The sequence below is a fragment of the Pelobates fuscus genome, chromosome 11, assembly GCF_036172605.1.
Source record: "Pelobates fuscus isolate aPelFus1 chromosome 11, aPelFus1.pri, whole genome shotgun sequence".
NCBI lineage: Eukaryota > Metazoa > Chordata > Amphibia > Anura > Pelobatidae > Pelobates > Pelobates fuscus.
The window spans coordinates 49,076,211-49,090,609 of record NC_086327.1 but is presented as its reverse complement, the minus strand read 5'-3'; the positions used below and the strand labels follow the sequence as shown (position 1 = coordinate 49,090,609).

Genomic DNA, 14,399 nt, shown 5'->3' with positions numbered 1-14,399 from the left:
CTGCCCCCCATAAACACACTGCCCCCTCTACACACATGTCCCCCATACACACACACTGCCCCCCATACACACAATTGCCCCTCCATACACGGAATTACCCCCCATACACACAATTACCCCGCATACGCACAAACTACCCCCATACACATGCTGCTCCCCATACACACACACTACCCCCATATACACACACACACACTGCCCCCATACACACACAATACCCCCTCATACACATGCATTACCCCCCATACACACACTCTACCTTTCTATACACACAGACTGTACCCCTCTAACACACTTTACCCCTCACACACTGTACCAATTACACACACTGCCCCATCACAAAACCTGCCCCCCCACACACACGCTGCACCCCTCACACACACACACACCACATCCTTCACACATACTGCACCCCTCGGACACACACACACACACACACTACATCTTTCACAAACACAATGTGATGCAGTGGTTATTGTGCCTTGATTGTTTCTTTAAATAATCTACCAGTGCCCCTCCCAAGATTCTGGATCTGCGCCGTATATTCCGCAGCGCTGTACATATAAACAACCTAGAATTTTTTTTACTTGGGACGCCTTGGAAAAATATTGGAATATTAAGGGCGCCTTGAACCTAAAAAGTTTAGGAACCACTGCTATAGAGTTCTACTTAACTTTCAGACCTCATCAACCCAGTCTCTGCCCTGCTGCTTTGCCTCTTTGACCAAGATCATTAATGTAGATGATCTCAGCCAATCCACTGTTTCCCAATAGAGAACACCGGGAGTGCGCATGCATGGCAAAATGGTGATCTGCACCAATCAAATTGTCTCTATGAGGCCATCTGATTGAATAGCCAAGTTTAATTCAGCTATTGGAGGAGGAAGAGCCTCTAGGTGCTGTCAGTGAGACAGCCACCAGAGGAATTTTAACCACGCAATATAAACATGGCTGTTTCTGCAGAACAGCAATGTTTTTAGTTGAAGGGTTAAACTAGAAATGATTCCAGCATGCACTGGCTGTCTGAGAGTGATATGAGTGTGATGGTTGTCAACATGTTCAGTTAGTCAGATTTGTGTAAAAATGTTATTGCGTATTCAAAACTTTAAATATACAGAATATCGCCACCAGTTATCGATAATCATCCTGAAAGGTGACCGATAATCTATATCAGCATCAGCTCTGAAGAAATATATTGTCCGATCCCTAGTGATTGGAGTAACCCTTTATACTGTAAGCGGCTAGCCAAGTAGCCAATGCGAACAGACACCCACACAATCCCTCTGTCCTGGCCTGTTCATTTTTAGACTTTGCATCTTATTAGAAATATGCAATAGTGTGTGTTTGTATTTATTTGTCTGACAAGCAATTAGACCCCATCAAATGTTACTTCACTACTGTAAGTAAAAATAATAATAATTCTGCAGCGCTGTATAATAGGTGTACAAAAACAAGTAGTTACAGCAAGACAAATTGGATGTACAGGAACAGAAGGGGATGAAGTCCCTGCTCAAACAAGTTTACATTCTGAGTTATAAATATGAATCTCATTTCCTAAATCGCAATCAATAAAAATAACTTTATTGAGCAAAAATATATATCTTATTATGAAAATTTTCCAACATTATATATTTTTTTCTAAATAAACAAACTAAACAAACATGTATTTATCTAAACCACGGGGAAAAGGGAGACAAATACATTTTGTTCTCTTCCTGCAGAGGTTATTTAGGAAACTTAACATGTACAAAAAAACACAGCTTCGTTATTCATTATTCTCCTGTGAATTCTGCTGGTAAGGAAACTCCTTACTGGATTGAATTGTTTACAGTGCTGTGTCTCCTATTCACTAACAGGGAATGCTTGTGTGTCAGGACAAGATCAAAGAGTGTGGGTGAAGAAACAAAGTATTTTAGGTTAAGTTAGGTTAAGATTCCCTGTTCAGTGCTTCACAGATGTCTTAAAAGGAGAAACCCTCCCCTTTCTGTCAAATCCAAAAATGAACCCTCCCTTTATGCAGAACACTTTAGCTGGATGACAGCAAAGCCCAGATCTTATTGGCTAGAAGTTTTCATTCTAAACTGCAGAACTTTTGTCTGAGCTTGTAATTTTTCCTCCCATCCTGCTTCCTCTTTCCAGACCCCCCTCCAGCCCACAGCCAACCTCCCACCAGCTAGCCTGGGCAGTGGTCAGCAACAGAGAGACACCTTCTGTCTCATCTCCTGGGACCCTCTACCCAAAAACTGGATTCTTTTTGCCTTTCATCAAGGTTCCATGTGAACAACTCCAAATCTACCAACATGTCCAGGTCAGATGAAGTCAACAGACTGACAGAGAATGTATACAGAGTAAGTCATTTATTTTTAATTTCTTAAAAAATGTCACTTATCTTAATGCATGCATAGAATGACAGATCTATCTTCTCTCTGCTTAACCATCATTTTATAGATGATTGTAATCTTGTCTTCTTTGTCTGTCTGTATTGTTCTTAAAATTGTATGTTAATTATTGACATCTATACAGTTTATATGATGTATAGTGTTACATTTACTTTTAAATCCTGAATTTGGATGCAGTGTTTGTTATTCTTGTACATTGCAACTGTTTTATGGCTTTTGTTTTGTTTGTTACAAGTGTGCAAAATGTGAAATGTACTGAATTGTAGTGTATTTTTTTACGTGTGCAAAAATTATTGAAAGAGATAAATGATTGGCTTTTCTCTTGTAAATATAATTAAAAACCAAACGTGTTTAGATACAAAGGCAGAAAATGTCACATGAATCACAGGGCTGAATAAAAATGCAGTCATGTAAACGGGATTATTGGGAGGGCCCCTTTGTGCTATGTCCATGTAGGCTAACGGTGAAGTTGCTTTTTTTTTTTATAAAGGGGAAACTAAGAGGATGGCTTGACTGGACAAGATGCTTCATGTTTTATTAATGGGAACATTGTGTGGTCCAGTTAACAATCTGTTTGACAGAAGGTCCTGCGCTTTATTTTAGAACATGTAACTATCTTTTCTTAAATCAAAGGGTTAAATGCTTATCCTGCTGATTCTTGACATTTCAATAATGCACGTCAACCTTTATGAAGACTAATGATTTTTTTTTTAAATCTGACTTTGGATTTCATTTTAAGTTTGAGAATTGATTGCCCAGACTTCTAATAAACCAATTTATACTACCTCTAAGAGAACGGACTCAGATTTAATAATATTAAAATAGTGTGTATTGGCTAAACATGGATATATGGATAATTGTCTAGGGAACTGCAATTATTAGGCCAAATTAGCCATGTTGGCAATGGCAACAAATTATCCATCGCTGCTGTTTTCCAAGTTAACTCGTGTCTCCTAAAATATTAAATCCCCTTGCCTGTTTTCCATAAATTCCAATTAAGAGAATAATCCCCAAATTTGTTGTCTAAAATACGTCTCAAAGTTTTATTTCCAGATCTTACAGGGCCTCATCTTGGCTAATATTTCCTGGGTGGATTTTCAGTTTAATTGTAAGAACAGCCAAAAACAGCTGTTTTCATAAAAAAAAATAAAAAAATAAACAGATGTGAATGGATCTGTTTAAAATTATCTCCAATGTCCATTTTTTATGTATGCTGCAGGGAAAAGTCATTTGCCGAAATTTTTTTTTAGGTTTCTCACATAATTATAAGCAAGAATACAAGTGCAGCATTGAGATTAACATTGCTTTCTCTATAAGTACATTTCCCACCAGCTATATGCTGCTAATACACTGCGCCTTTTGATATGATATCTTCTTGAATAGTCAGATACATGTATGGAAGAATTGCCTATTTGTGAGCACTAAAAGTGGCTTTATTTTATGTAACATGGCACCAAACTCTCTGAGTGAATCAGTTTAGTGTAAAGAGCAACAGATGAGTGATCAGGCCTTATAAATCTAAACGTGTTAAAATCATCCAAAAATAAATGATTTGTTTATCGTTGACTTATCTTAGCCTGTTTAGTGAAGTTAGAATAAAAAAATAAAAAAAATGAACAGGGTTATTCAATAAAGTAAGAATTCCTGGGATTTCAAAGTTATTATCAAATTTAAGGCCCAAATTATTATTATTATTATTAATAATATTTCTAAAGCGCCAACAAATTCCGCGGCGCAGTACAATGGGAAATAAACTCAAAACAGAATTTACTTTCAGAATTTATCATATTATTTATTTATTTTTATTTATTACTGGCATTTATAAAGCGCTAACATATTTTTCAGCGCTGTACAATATAAACAGACAGGCCCGTTCATTAACCTCTTGTCCTCGTTATCATTTGCAGTAGCTTGTCTATTTGTTCTTTATCCTTTTATCCCCTTTGTAAAAGTGTATCGCTCTGTGAAATACGTTGGCTTTAAAGAAAAAAAAATAATAATAATAATGACAATAATAATAACAACACAGTGTATGTTTAATCGTGGAGACAAGTAATTTCTACATCACCCAAATCTCAGATAAGCGATCATGCTATGGACAGAGATAGTGAAAACGAATGCGTGCTCTTTAACCCCTTAAGGACACAACTTCTGGAATAAAAGGGAATCATGAAGGAATAGTTCCGTCATGTGTCCTTAAGGGGTTAAAGTAATGTGGCCGTTGTATAAAGAGTTACTTTGTTGCTTTGTGTATTATTTATGTACAGCCCCCTCTCTGACTGGTTCAGCTAAACAGATAAGCATAAATCACAGTCCAGGGGTCTTTGTTTGCTGGCAAGGCTGTTGGGAACAATAAAGGTTGTTTTTTTTTTTTGCCAAGCTACAGGAATATTTAGCACAGACCATATGCTTACTAAGTTTTACTATTGCCTTTCCTGAGACTAGTGTTAGCTATCTCTTGTCTCTTAGTGCTTTCATTAAATTAGTGCATTCCCCCTTTGCACTGTTCATTACAGACATGATACCTTTATCTGCCATCATCTAGAAAAAATAGAAGAGGGTAGAAGAGGGTATATTTTCATTTCAGTGTTTGAAATTTGTATACAATCAATGTAAGGAAGTCAAGTCAGAGATTTTATCTTCTTTTAGAGTCTTTAGAGAATTTAGTTAATGTTACTATCATTACTCACTAGTTTCCTCTACTTCTGTAACATAAAGTCTTGCAATTTGGAGACCTGAACTGCAGAGATAGAAAGAAATTCCCAGATTTTACTAATAACATGACGTAAAGTCATGATTTTATTAACGACACAGAGGCGAGTATTATGCTATTTCTTTCTTAGTTTATTCCTCAGCAGCAAAGAGAAAATATTACTTAAAGAGAAAAATGTAAAAGTATATAACAGATACAACCAGATCTGCCTAGTAACAGGGCAGCCAATCAGCTTATAGGAACAGTCCATACATGTCTTGCTATGTACTTCCACTTCCTCTTCTTTGCCTTCTGAACCGAAGACCCAACAACCGAAATTTATCCACTTCAGGAATTAACAATCGCCAACATGGTAGACGTCATCACAATGAAATCAAGTTGTAAAAACAGAGAAATAGGTGGTAAAATCCAAACTTAGGATCTGAATGTAATATATCATAACATACGTCACGTATAACCATATATACTATTATCGGTATATTACCTATATAACAATTACAAAGACCATACCGCAAACATAATAACCAGTAATTATGGATACTTACCGTGAGAGAAGGAGACCCCCCGATTGAACCAATAACGTAAATCTGACCCATACCCCACGGGTGGATGGGCGGGAATAATACTTGCCTCCGTGTCATTAATAAAATCATGACTTTACGTCATGTTATTAGTAAAATCTGGGAATTTTATTAATGACACGGAGGCTCCTATTATGCTAGTTTAAAGCTGAGCCACAATTAACAAGGAAACATGGTCAATCGGGCGGAAATAAATATCGCGGAACGTAGATTCATTAGACCAATCCGCCGCCTTCAAGATATCATCCAAACGACATCCCATCGTAGAAGCCTTCGATGCCATGGCACCTCTAACTGAATGAGCCGAAGAAATTGAAGTATCAATCCCTGCAGCGGAAAGGAGATTCTTAACCCAACGAGCCAACGTAGTCGAGGAGACCGGGAGAAAAGGAGTCCTAAAATAAACAGTTGAGACAGATCCGATGACCTCAACTGGCGAGTGCAATCCAAGTAAACTCGGAGACAAGCCACAGGGCACAGAGCAGGCCTGACTGAACACCTAGGGTAGGCTACCGACTTAGAAGCCGTCTTAGTCCTCCTTGAGATGTTAAACGACACACCCTCGGGGGTGAATGAGATTGCGTTCCAGTCCAAAGCTCTGACATCCGAAACCCTTTTGCATGAAAGGAGACAAAGGAACATAACCAATTTCCATGACAATTGTTTCAGCGTTAACTCCTCATTAAGGGGCCACGACTCCAAGAAGCCAAGAACAACGTTAACATCGCAAAATCATGAATATTTGAATCTCGGAGGTCTAGAGAAACGGATACCCTTCAACAATCGACACACAAAGGGATGTTGTCCAATCGGAGCTCCGTCAATTCCTAGATGTCCGGCTGAGATGACCGATCTATAGACATTAATAGTGCGGTAGGCCAAACCAGATTCAAAAAGTGTGGTCAGGAAACTGAGCACCTCTTTCAGAGGGGCAGAAAGTGGATCCAACAGTCTTCCCACGCACCAGCCAGACCACACGCGCCATGCATATTTGTAAGCTGTTCTGGTACCTGGCGCCCAGGCATTTTCCAAGAGTCGTGTAAGTAGCTTGCGGAACGTCCGCGACACACCAGGGTCCCCTGAGATCAACCAAGCCGTGAGCTGGAGTAGGTTCTGATCCACCAATTTGTGCGAGTTTCCATCCGGATCCAGAAGCACATCCGGTCGCATTTCGATCATCCGTGGGAAATCCATCGCCATCTCCAGGATTCGGGGAAACCACGGCTGAGTTTGCCAGAGGGGAACTACTACCACCAACGTGCAATCCTGTCCGGACGAGTACGCCAGTGTCCGAGAGATCAGGTTGAATGGTGGAAACGCAAAGTGACGCCCCCTAGGCCACGTTTGCAGGAACGCATCCACCGCCGTGGCCGCTGGGTCCGGCCTTCAACTGAAGTATCGGAGCAGTTGGGAGTTCAGTCTGGACGCAAACAAATCCAGTTGCAACGGACCCCATAACCGATTTATCAGTCGAAAGGTCGAAGGTAGCAGATGCCTCTTTCAAGTAAAGCGAATTCCAATCCGCCCATTCGTTGTCCAATCCTGGTATGTGTTCGTCCGTAACTGATACAGCGCTGTTGTCATGCCTTAATTATAATATCCTCTTACTTCCTGGTTCCACGGAGCTTAGCCACACCTCTTTATGACACGGTCTCCCTATTTAATCTGACCGCACCAGCTGATCGGGGCTGGATTAATGAACTACGTTCCGTACTCACGAACCGGCTGCAACATCGTTGTGAAAGCCCTCTATTACCGGACCGGACTGGAAGACTTCAAGTTCCCTTCACCTTTCCTCATCCACGACTAAAGCTGAACTCTCTCCATTCAGGATAAACCGCCTCTGAGGAAATCTCGGGAACCAGTGTTCTATGTGCCGGAAGCTAAGTAAAACCTCTGTGATAAGCGTTGCATCAAGCTGTTATTTCCTGTCTCCAAAGTCCTTCGTTAAAACAAACCCGTTACAGCTAACTTCAACTCATGCTTTGTCTCAGTTAGCTGCATCTGTCTTACTTCAGTTAAAGTCTATGGAACAGCTATTGTAACTTCTTATCACCTAATTAATTAATACTACTAAAGGACTCTTTCTGATTCAGTCACCGTTTACTACTTAAAGCTACAGTGCATATAATTGTGGACTTCAGTTATCGTTTACTACTTAAAGCTACAGTGTATATAATTGTGGACTTCAGTTATCGTTTACTACTTAAAGCTACAGTGCATATAATTGTGGACTTCAGTTATCGTTTACTACTTAAAGCTACAGTACCTGTAAATTGGAATTAAAGTCAATACCTTTTACTTTTTATAATAAATATTCAAACTATAAGAAATCTGCAGTTGTGTTCCTTCATAACAAATGTTTAGACGTGACAGCTGTGGAGGCAAAACTGCCAGAAGTTCGCCAGTTGTTTTGACTTCGTTCCACCCAGGTGATTTATATACCTGACCGCGGACACATTGTCCATGCGCAGAAGAATGCAACAGTTTCCCTGAGCTGGAGACAGACTCCGAATGGCGAATGAACCCGCCAGCAGTTCCAGACAATTTATGTGCAGCTTCGACTCAACTCAGGTCGGCTGATAACGCGGCCGCGAGGGAAGGGCGGGGAACCAGGGAGCAGTGAAGCTCCAGGCTAAAAACATCCCCTGTTAACCGCGGAGCCCTGTCTGTGCTCTAAAAGGTCCAGCACAGGCAGGGAAGCCGGGCACAACGCAGGGGAAGTAAAACACTTAAAAAACAAATCCAATTAAGACAAATAAAACACAGAGCATATAAAATAGAAATCAAACAAATAATCAATATGCTACAACAGGAAAAAACAATCCTGGTAACAGCAAAAACTCAATTATGCAGGAGAAAAATTATACTTAGCTGGTCTGAGGACAGCAGCAAAGAAAGAGGAAGTGGAAGTACATAGCAAGATATTTATGGACTGTTCCTATAAGCTGATTGGCTGCCCTGTTACTAGTCAGATCTGGTTGTATCTTTTATATATTTTTACATTTTTATCTTTCAGTTATATTTTCTCTTTGCTGCTGAGGAATAAAGTAAGAAAGAGATAGCATAATAGGAGCCTCCGTGTCATTAATAAAATTAAATGTGTGGCAGAAGGAAACAGGAAACACACACACACACACACACTCTCTCTCTTTCTCTCTCTCTCTCTCTCTCTCTCTCTCTCTAGATGAGGAGAGAGATGATTGTAATCCATTAAAAAACACATTTCTAAATATAGGCCAAAATAACTGATTTTATAAAATTCTCCAAGTTTGCAATTGTCACAGTCTGATTATATAGCCTGAAATTTCCAATTCAGGTTTTCTGTTCACTACACTTAATGGTTTAGTGAATAAATCACATTATTATTATTTTGATTTATATAACACCAATTTATTCCACAATGCTTTACAGTTTTAAAAAGGGCAGGATTAGGAGCAAATGAGACAAACTATATATTACCCTCGTGTCCGCTGTTTCTTATACCGTGGTTTCACTTACCTGCGGTTCCACTCCATTCTGGGACCACACGAAATTTACGTAATGAAAACTCTCACAGTATCACAGTTGTTGTTATTATGCCACATTTATAAATTAAACTTTATCATCATGTATAGTACTATATAGTACTATATATATATACTATATATCCTGTATACAATACATGTCTACATGGTGTACTGGGTATAATGTAGACTCCATTTGGTGGAGCGGCCAAGGTCTGAAAGGTTGCTATAGTGACCAGTCCCTAAAGTTCCTCCTCTCAAGGGGGAGCTCTAACCGTGCAGGATACCCCCTTGCAAAATATTTAGTATGTTGCCAATAATGCTTCCTACGGCGGGATAGCACACCAGGTACTGTGATGTAATTCCAGTAAAATACAAGTTTAGCAGGCTAAGATTGCCACAAGGCATATGTATGTATATGTGTTTGTAGTATCAGTTACTGAATTACACGTAGCTAAGATACTGTCATCACTGTACTGACCAGGTGCAGGAATGTAAGAACTGGAATTACGCGTCCCTCTCCTTTGTATCAGATGAGCCACGTGGTTAGACCGGATGGATGAGTTTAGACTCTATTCATTAAATAGGTTAAGGGTATGTGTGGGTGTAGTTAATTGTGGGAGGAGCTACAGTGCTATATAAGGAATGTACTCTATGTATTCAGTACTCAGACTTTGCTGTATTTTGGTGACGCTAGTCCCTCTGAGTCCCGATCGGTGATCCAATAAAGAATCTCTTCCTTCCTGAAGAAACCTGTGTCCATCTCTCTGTGCTTGGCTTCCGTCAGTTTCTCCGGTATCATTTGGTGCATTGGCCGGGAAGCTCATCGTTCAACGGTAGCTGAGAGGCAGAGGCGTGAGACGGTCTATCTTTGCCCACGTTCTCTACGGCTGCACCCCTGAACTTCTGCGTGGACCTCCCTTCGTCTCGGCGCCACTGGTCTGTTGTCCAGGAGATCATCGGCCTCTACGTGAGAAGTGCTGGGGTGTCCCCGTCGATGAGTGTGAACTCAGGTTCAGGAACGAGGAGGTAAGATAACTGCTGTTTTAGACGGCAGGACCCGCTAGGGGTATACCGATTGTGCGGTAGGCCCAAAGGGGTTTTTGAATCTGTATCTGCCCCCTCTGTCGGAGGGAAGGAGCGAAGGCGCACCGCTCGATCGAACGCTCTTTAGTCAGACCGTTTGATTTGGTTAGTCAGGCGGGGTCCTGGTGTAAATAGCCCTAGCCGGACACCGGTGTCTTGTCTAGACTAGCGTTCTAGGGTGTATATTACGTTCGCTAGGTCGGAGGGACCGGGAGACTAAGCGGCGCCTGTGTAAATTCGGTTCGCTAGTTCTCATCCTATCTGGGCTAAGTGGGAAGGCGTGTAAATTTGGAACCCACTAGACTTTTGATAGTACGACTAAGAGGCGCCTGTGTAAATTCGGATCTCTAGCTCGTTGTATAGTGCGACTAAGAGGCGCCTGTGTAAATTCGGTTCTCTAGCTCGCTATGTATATGTGGTGATTGGGCAGTGTGGCTAACCAAAACGGGTGTATATAGTTTTAGGTAGTCCATTCAAGGTACTGGCCAATAGTTTAGTTGGGAATTGTAAATGTGTTAACGATTGTTTTAGTAAAGTGTATATCTTGTTAGATAGCGCGAGCTCAGCCGTCTAGCGAGAGTGTTAATAGTGTGTTGCTGTATTATAGTGCACGGTACCATAACCCTGTATATTTACTGACATTATATAATAAGTACTAATCATTGTCGTCCATTGCATGTTTAACACCATAACCACTAATAATTGTATTGTGACCTTAACTTGTGCTTTGACCTATGCTAACCGTACTGTAACCGCTATTTGTAAAAGACGATGTTACTGGGGTGTGTTATAGACGGGTAATTCGTATATAGAGAATTATAGCGTGGGTGACTGTGTAGTTACGCCAAAGGGCATAATATTGATTATATAGTGACTGGTGTAGCAGCTGTGTGTGTACGGGAATTCCCTGAGTGTTTATTGTTATTGTGTACGTTTCACTTGGTAACCGTACCACGTGGTGCTGTTGCCAGAGGAAACGGGTGTGACTGTTGAATAGTACGCATGTATAGTAATCGTTGTCGACGACGTTCCACTGTTAAATATGGGTGCGTCGCAGTCAACGATTCCGGATCCCTTAGGATGTATGGTTAAGAATTTTAAAAAGGGATTCAAAGTTTGTGATTTTGGGGTAAAGATGTCTCCTGTACGTTTGGTCACTTTGTGTACTAGGGAGTGGCCTACTTTGGTTGCGGCATGGCCGCCACGTGGCAGTTTGGATCCAACTCTGGTACAGCGCTTACACGTGGCTGTATCGGGTAGGCCTGAACTTTACGGCCAGTTTCCTTATATTGACTGTTGGAGACAGGCCGTAAATGACTCGCCAAAATGGCTCCAGACATGCCACGAGGAGCAGTGTCGCCTCATGGTAGCTAGGACTTGCTCGTCCACTAGGACTGGTGTTAGGCCCATTTTGGACACGCCCCCTGAGTCCGAGATCCCTTTGCCGCCCCCTTACTTTCCGGTAAGAGGAAGTGACGCAAATACAGGAAGTCCTGTAACCCTTCCCTCATTACCCTCATCCACTTCCGCTTCCTCCTCCAGTACAGGATCCACCCCCCCTCGTACTAAATCTCCCCTTCCGGAACCAGAACCCACCCCCATTAGAAACGAATATCCTGATTTGGCGCCACTTCAGACTTCCGGTCAAGCTTCATCTAGCTCGGCCCGAAGTGTTCTATTCACTACCTTTTCCCAAAACCAACCTCCCACATCCCCATACCCTATATCTCCCCGACCGGAACCCATGACTGACGCTTCCCTACGTAGCCCCATCCAAACCCGACAGTTGACTGGTGCCCAACAATTAAAGCACTATCAGATGCCTCTTCGCTTAAATCCCGGGTCAGCTTATATCGATGCCGCAGGTCAAATGGCACACGCTGACCCTGTCTTCGTATATGTCCCATTTACCACAACCGATCTTTTAAACTGGAAGACCCATAATTCCTCGTATACTGAGAAACCACAAGCTATGACTGATCTGTTCACCTCAATAGTACAGACGCATAATCCGACATGGGCTGATTGCCAGCAGTTACTAATGACTTTATTTAACAATGAGGAAAGGACAAGAATAAATCAAGCAGCCATTAAAGCATTAGAGGATAGAGCCCGTGCTTTGAACCAAGCCAATCCAGCAGCATGGGCCGCGACACACTATCCCAACACCGATCCCGATTGGAACGTAAATGGTGCTGATATGGTTCAACTCAGAGCCTATAGAGACGCTATAATTGCTGGCATGAAAGCCGGAGGAAAGAAAGCCATTAACATGTCGAAGACAGTTGAGGTGATCCAGAAAAGCGATGAAGCGCCCAGTGTCTTTTATGACCGATTATTGGAGGCATACCGCTTGTATACCCCCTTTAATCCGGAAGACGCAGACAATTCCCGAATGGTTAACTCCGCCTTTGTCAGCCAAGCATACGGAGATATTAAGCGCAAGCTACAAAAGTTAGAAGGGTTTGCAGGTATGTCCATCACCCAACTAATGGAGGTAGCTAATAAGGTCTATATGAACAGGGATACAGAAAGTAAGAAAGAGGAAGAGCGCAAGATGCGTAAAAAGGCTGATATGCTAGCGGTAGCGATCGCAGGCGTAGATAAACGGGGCCCAGATAGAGGCAATAATAGATGGAGTAGGGAGCCTTTGAGTAGGGATCAATGCGCGTATTGCAAGGAAGAAGGGCATTGGAGGAACAAATGTCCGCAAAGAGAGCAGTACGAGAGAGACCAACCCAGGGCAGGCTACGGAAACTTTAGAGGTAGAGCGAGAGGTAGAGGAGGCCCCGGAGGGAGTAATGGGAACAGAGGAAGTGTTAGGGAAGACAGGTATATTCCAGCAGCGCAAAGGTCCCGCGATAGAGAAGGTAGGGACTTCGTAGGATTGGCTGACACGGTCATGGAGGACTATTGATACCGACCGGGCTCCATCCCCCTTGGTCGAGCGGAGCCTATGGTCGATGTATCAATAGGGGGGAAAAGGAGTGCGTTCATGATCGACACTGGTGCTGAACATTCAGTGGTGACTAATCTAGTTGCTCCTCCATCTGGAAGGACTATTACTGTGATAGGAGCAACTGGAAGAAGTGCTGAAAGACCGGTTCTTAAAAGTCGACTCTGTACATTGGGAGGCCACGTAGTAAAACACCAATTCCTTTATATGCCTGAATGTCCAGTCCAATTGCTGGGACGTGATATGCTATCCAAATTACAAGCGCAGATTACGTTCCTACCAGATGGAACAACATCTTTAAAGTTTAATGGACCTTCAGGTATTATGACTTTATCCGTACCAAAGGAAGAAGAGTGGCGACTTTATACAGTGTTGACTAGCCAAAACCCTAGGAGTGATGAGACATTATTTAACATACCAGGAGTTTGGGCAGAGAACAACCCACCAGGACTGGCCCGCAATATTCCACCAATAAAAATTGAACTGAAACATGGGGTTTATCCAGTGAGCCTAAGACAATATCACATTCCGCAGAAGGCTAAGAAGAACATCCAATCCTATCTGGATAAGTTCATACGGTATGGTATCCTAAAATTCTGTACTTCCCCCTGGAACACCCCATTGCTGCCTGTTCAAAAGCCCGGCACAGATGAGTATCGACCTGTGCAGGACTTAAGAGCAGTCAATGATGCGGTTGTTAGTATACATCCAGTTGTACCCAATCCATATAACCTGCTTGCTTTAATTCCGGGCGGGGCTACTTACTTCACAGTCTTAGATCTCAAAGATGCCTTCTTTTGCCTCCGAATTGCCGCAGAAAGCCAATGTATTTTCGCTTTCCAGTGGGAGAACGCTGTAACGGGCTCAAAACGCCAAATGACTTGGACAAGACTGCCCCAAGGGTTTAAAAATTCACCTACCCTATTTGGTTCAGCCCTAAGTCAAGATCTATTGGATTTCGAGTCCATCCCAGGAGAGTGTGTATTGTTACAATATGTAGATGACTTGTTGATAGCAGCAGTTACAAAAGAAATCTGTCAGCAAGCAACGCACGATCTACTACACATTCTCTGGAAGGCAGGATACAAGGTGTCTAGAAAGAAGGCTCAGTTGTGTTTGCCAACTGTCAAGTATCTAGGATTCCATATCTCTGAAGGTC

The 14,399-nt window shown here is 42.1% G+C and overlaps 1 protein-coding gene across 3 annotated transcripts in view; it reads left to right on the top strand.

The window, feature by feature from the left end:
* LOC134577579 (brain-specific angiogenesis inhibitor 1-associated protein 2-like) overlaps nucleotides 1-14,399 on the top strand; it is a 199,711-nt gene that overhangs the window by 39,640 nt on the left and 145,672 nt on the right. For 2 of the 3 annotated variants that reach the window (XM_063436396.1, XM_063436397.1), the window contains exon 2: nucleotides 2,139-2,347. In XM_063436396.1, coding sequence (XP_063292466.1) covers nucleotides 2,300-2,347 — 48 coding nt within the window. In that variant the 5' untranslated portion in view covers nucleotides 2,139-2,299. Of the gene's footprint in view, nucleotides 1-2,138; nucleotides 2,348-14,399 lie in introns of those variants that run through there. The other variant, XM_063436398.1, reaches the window with a different exon arrangement.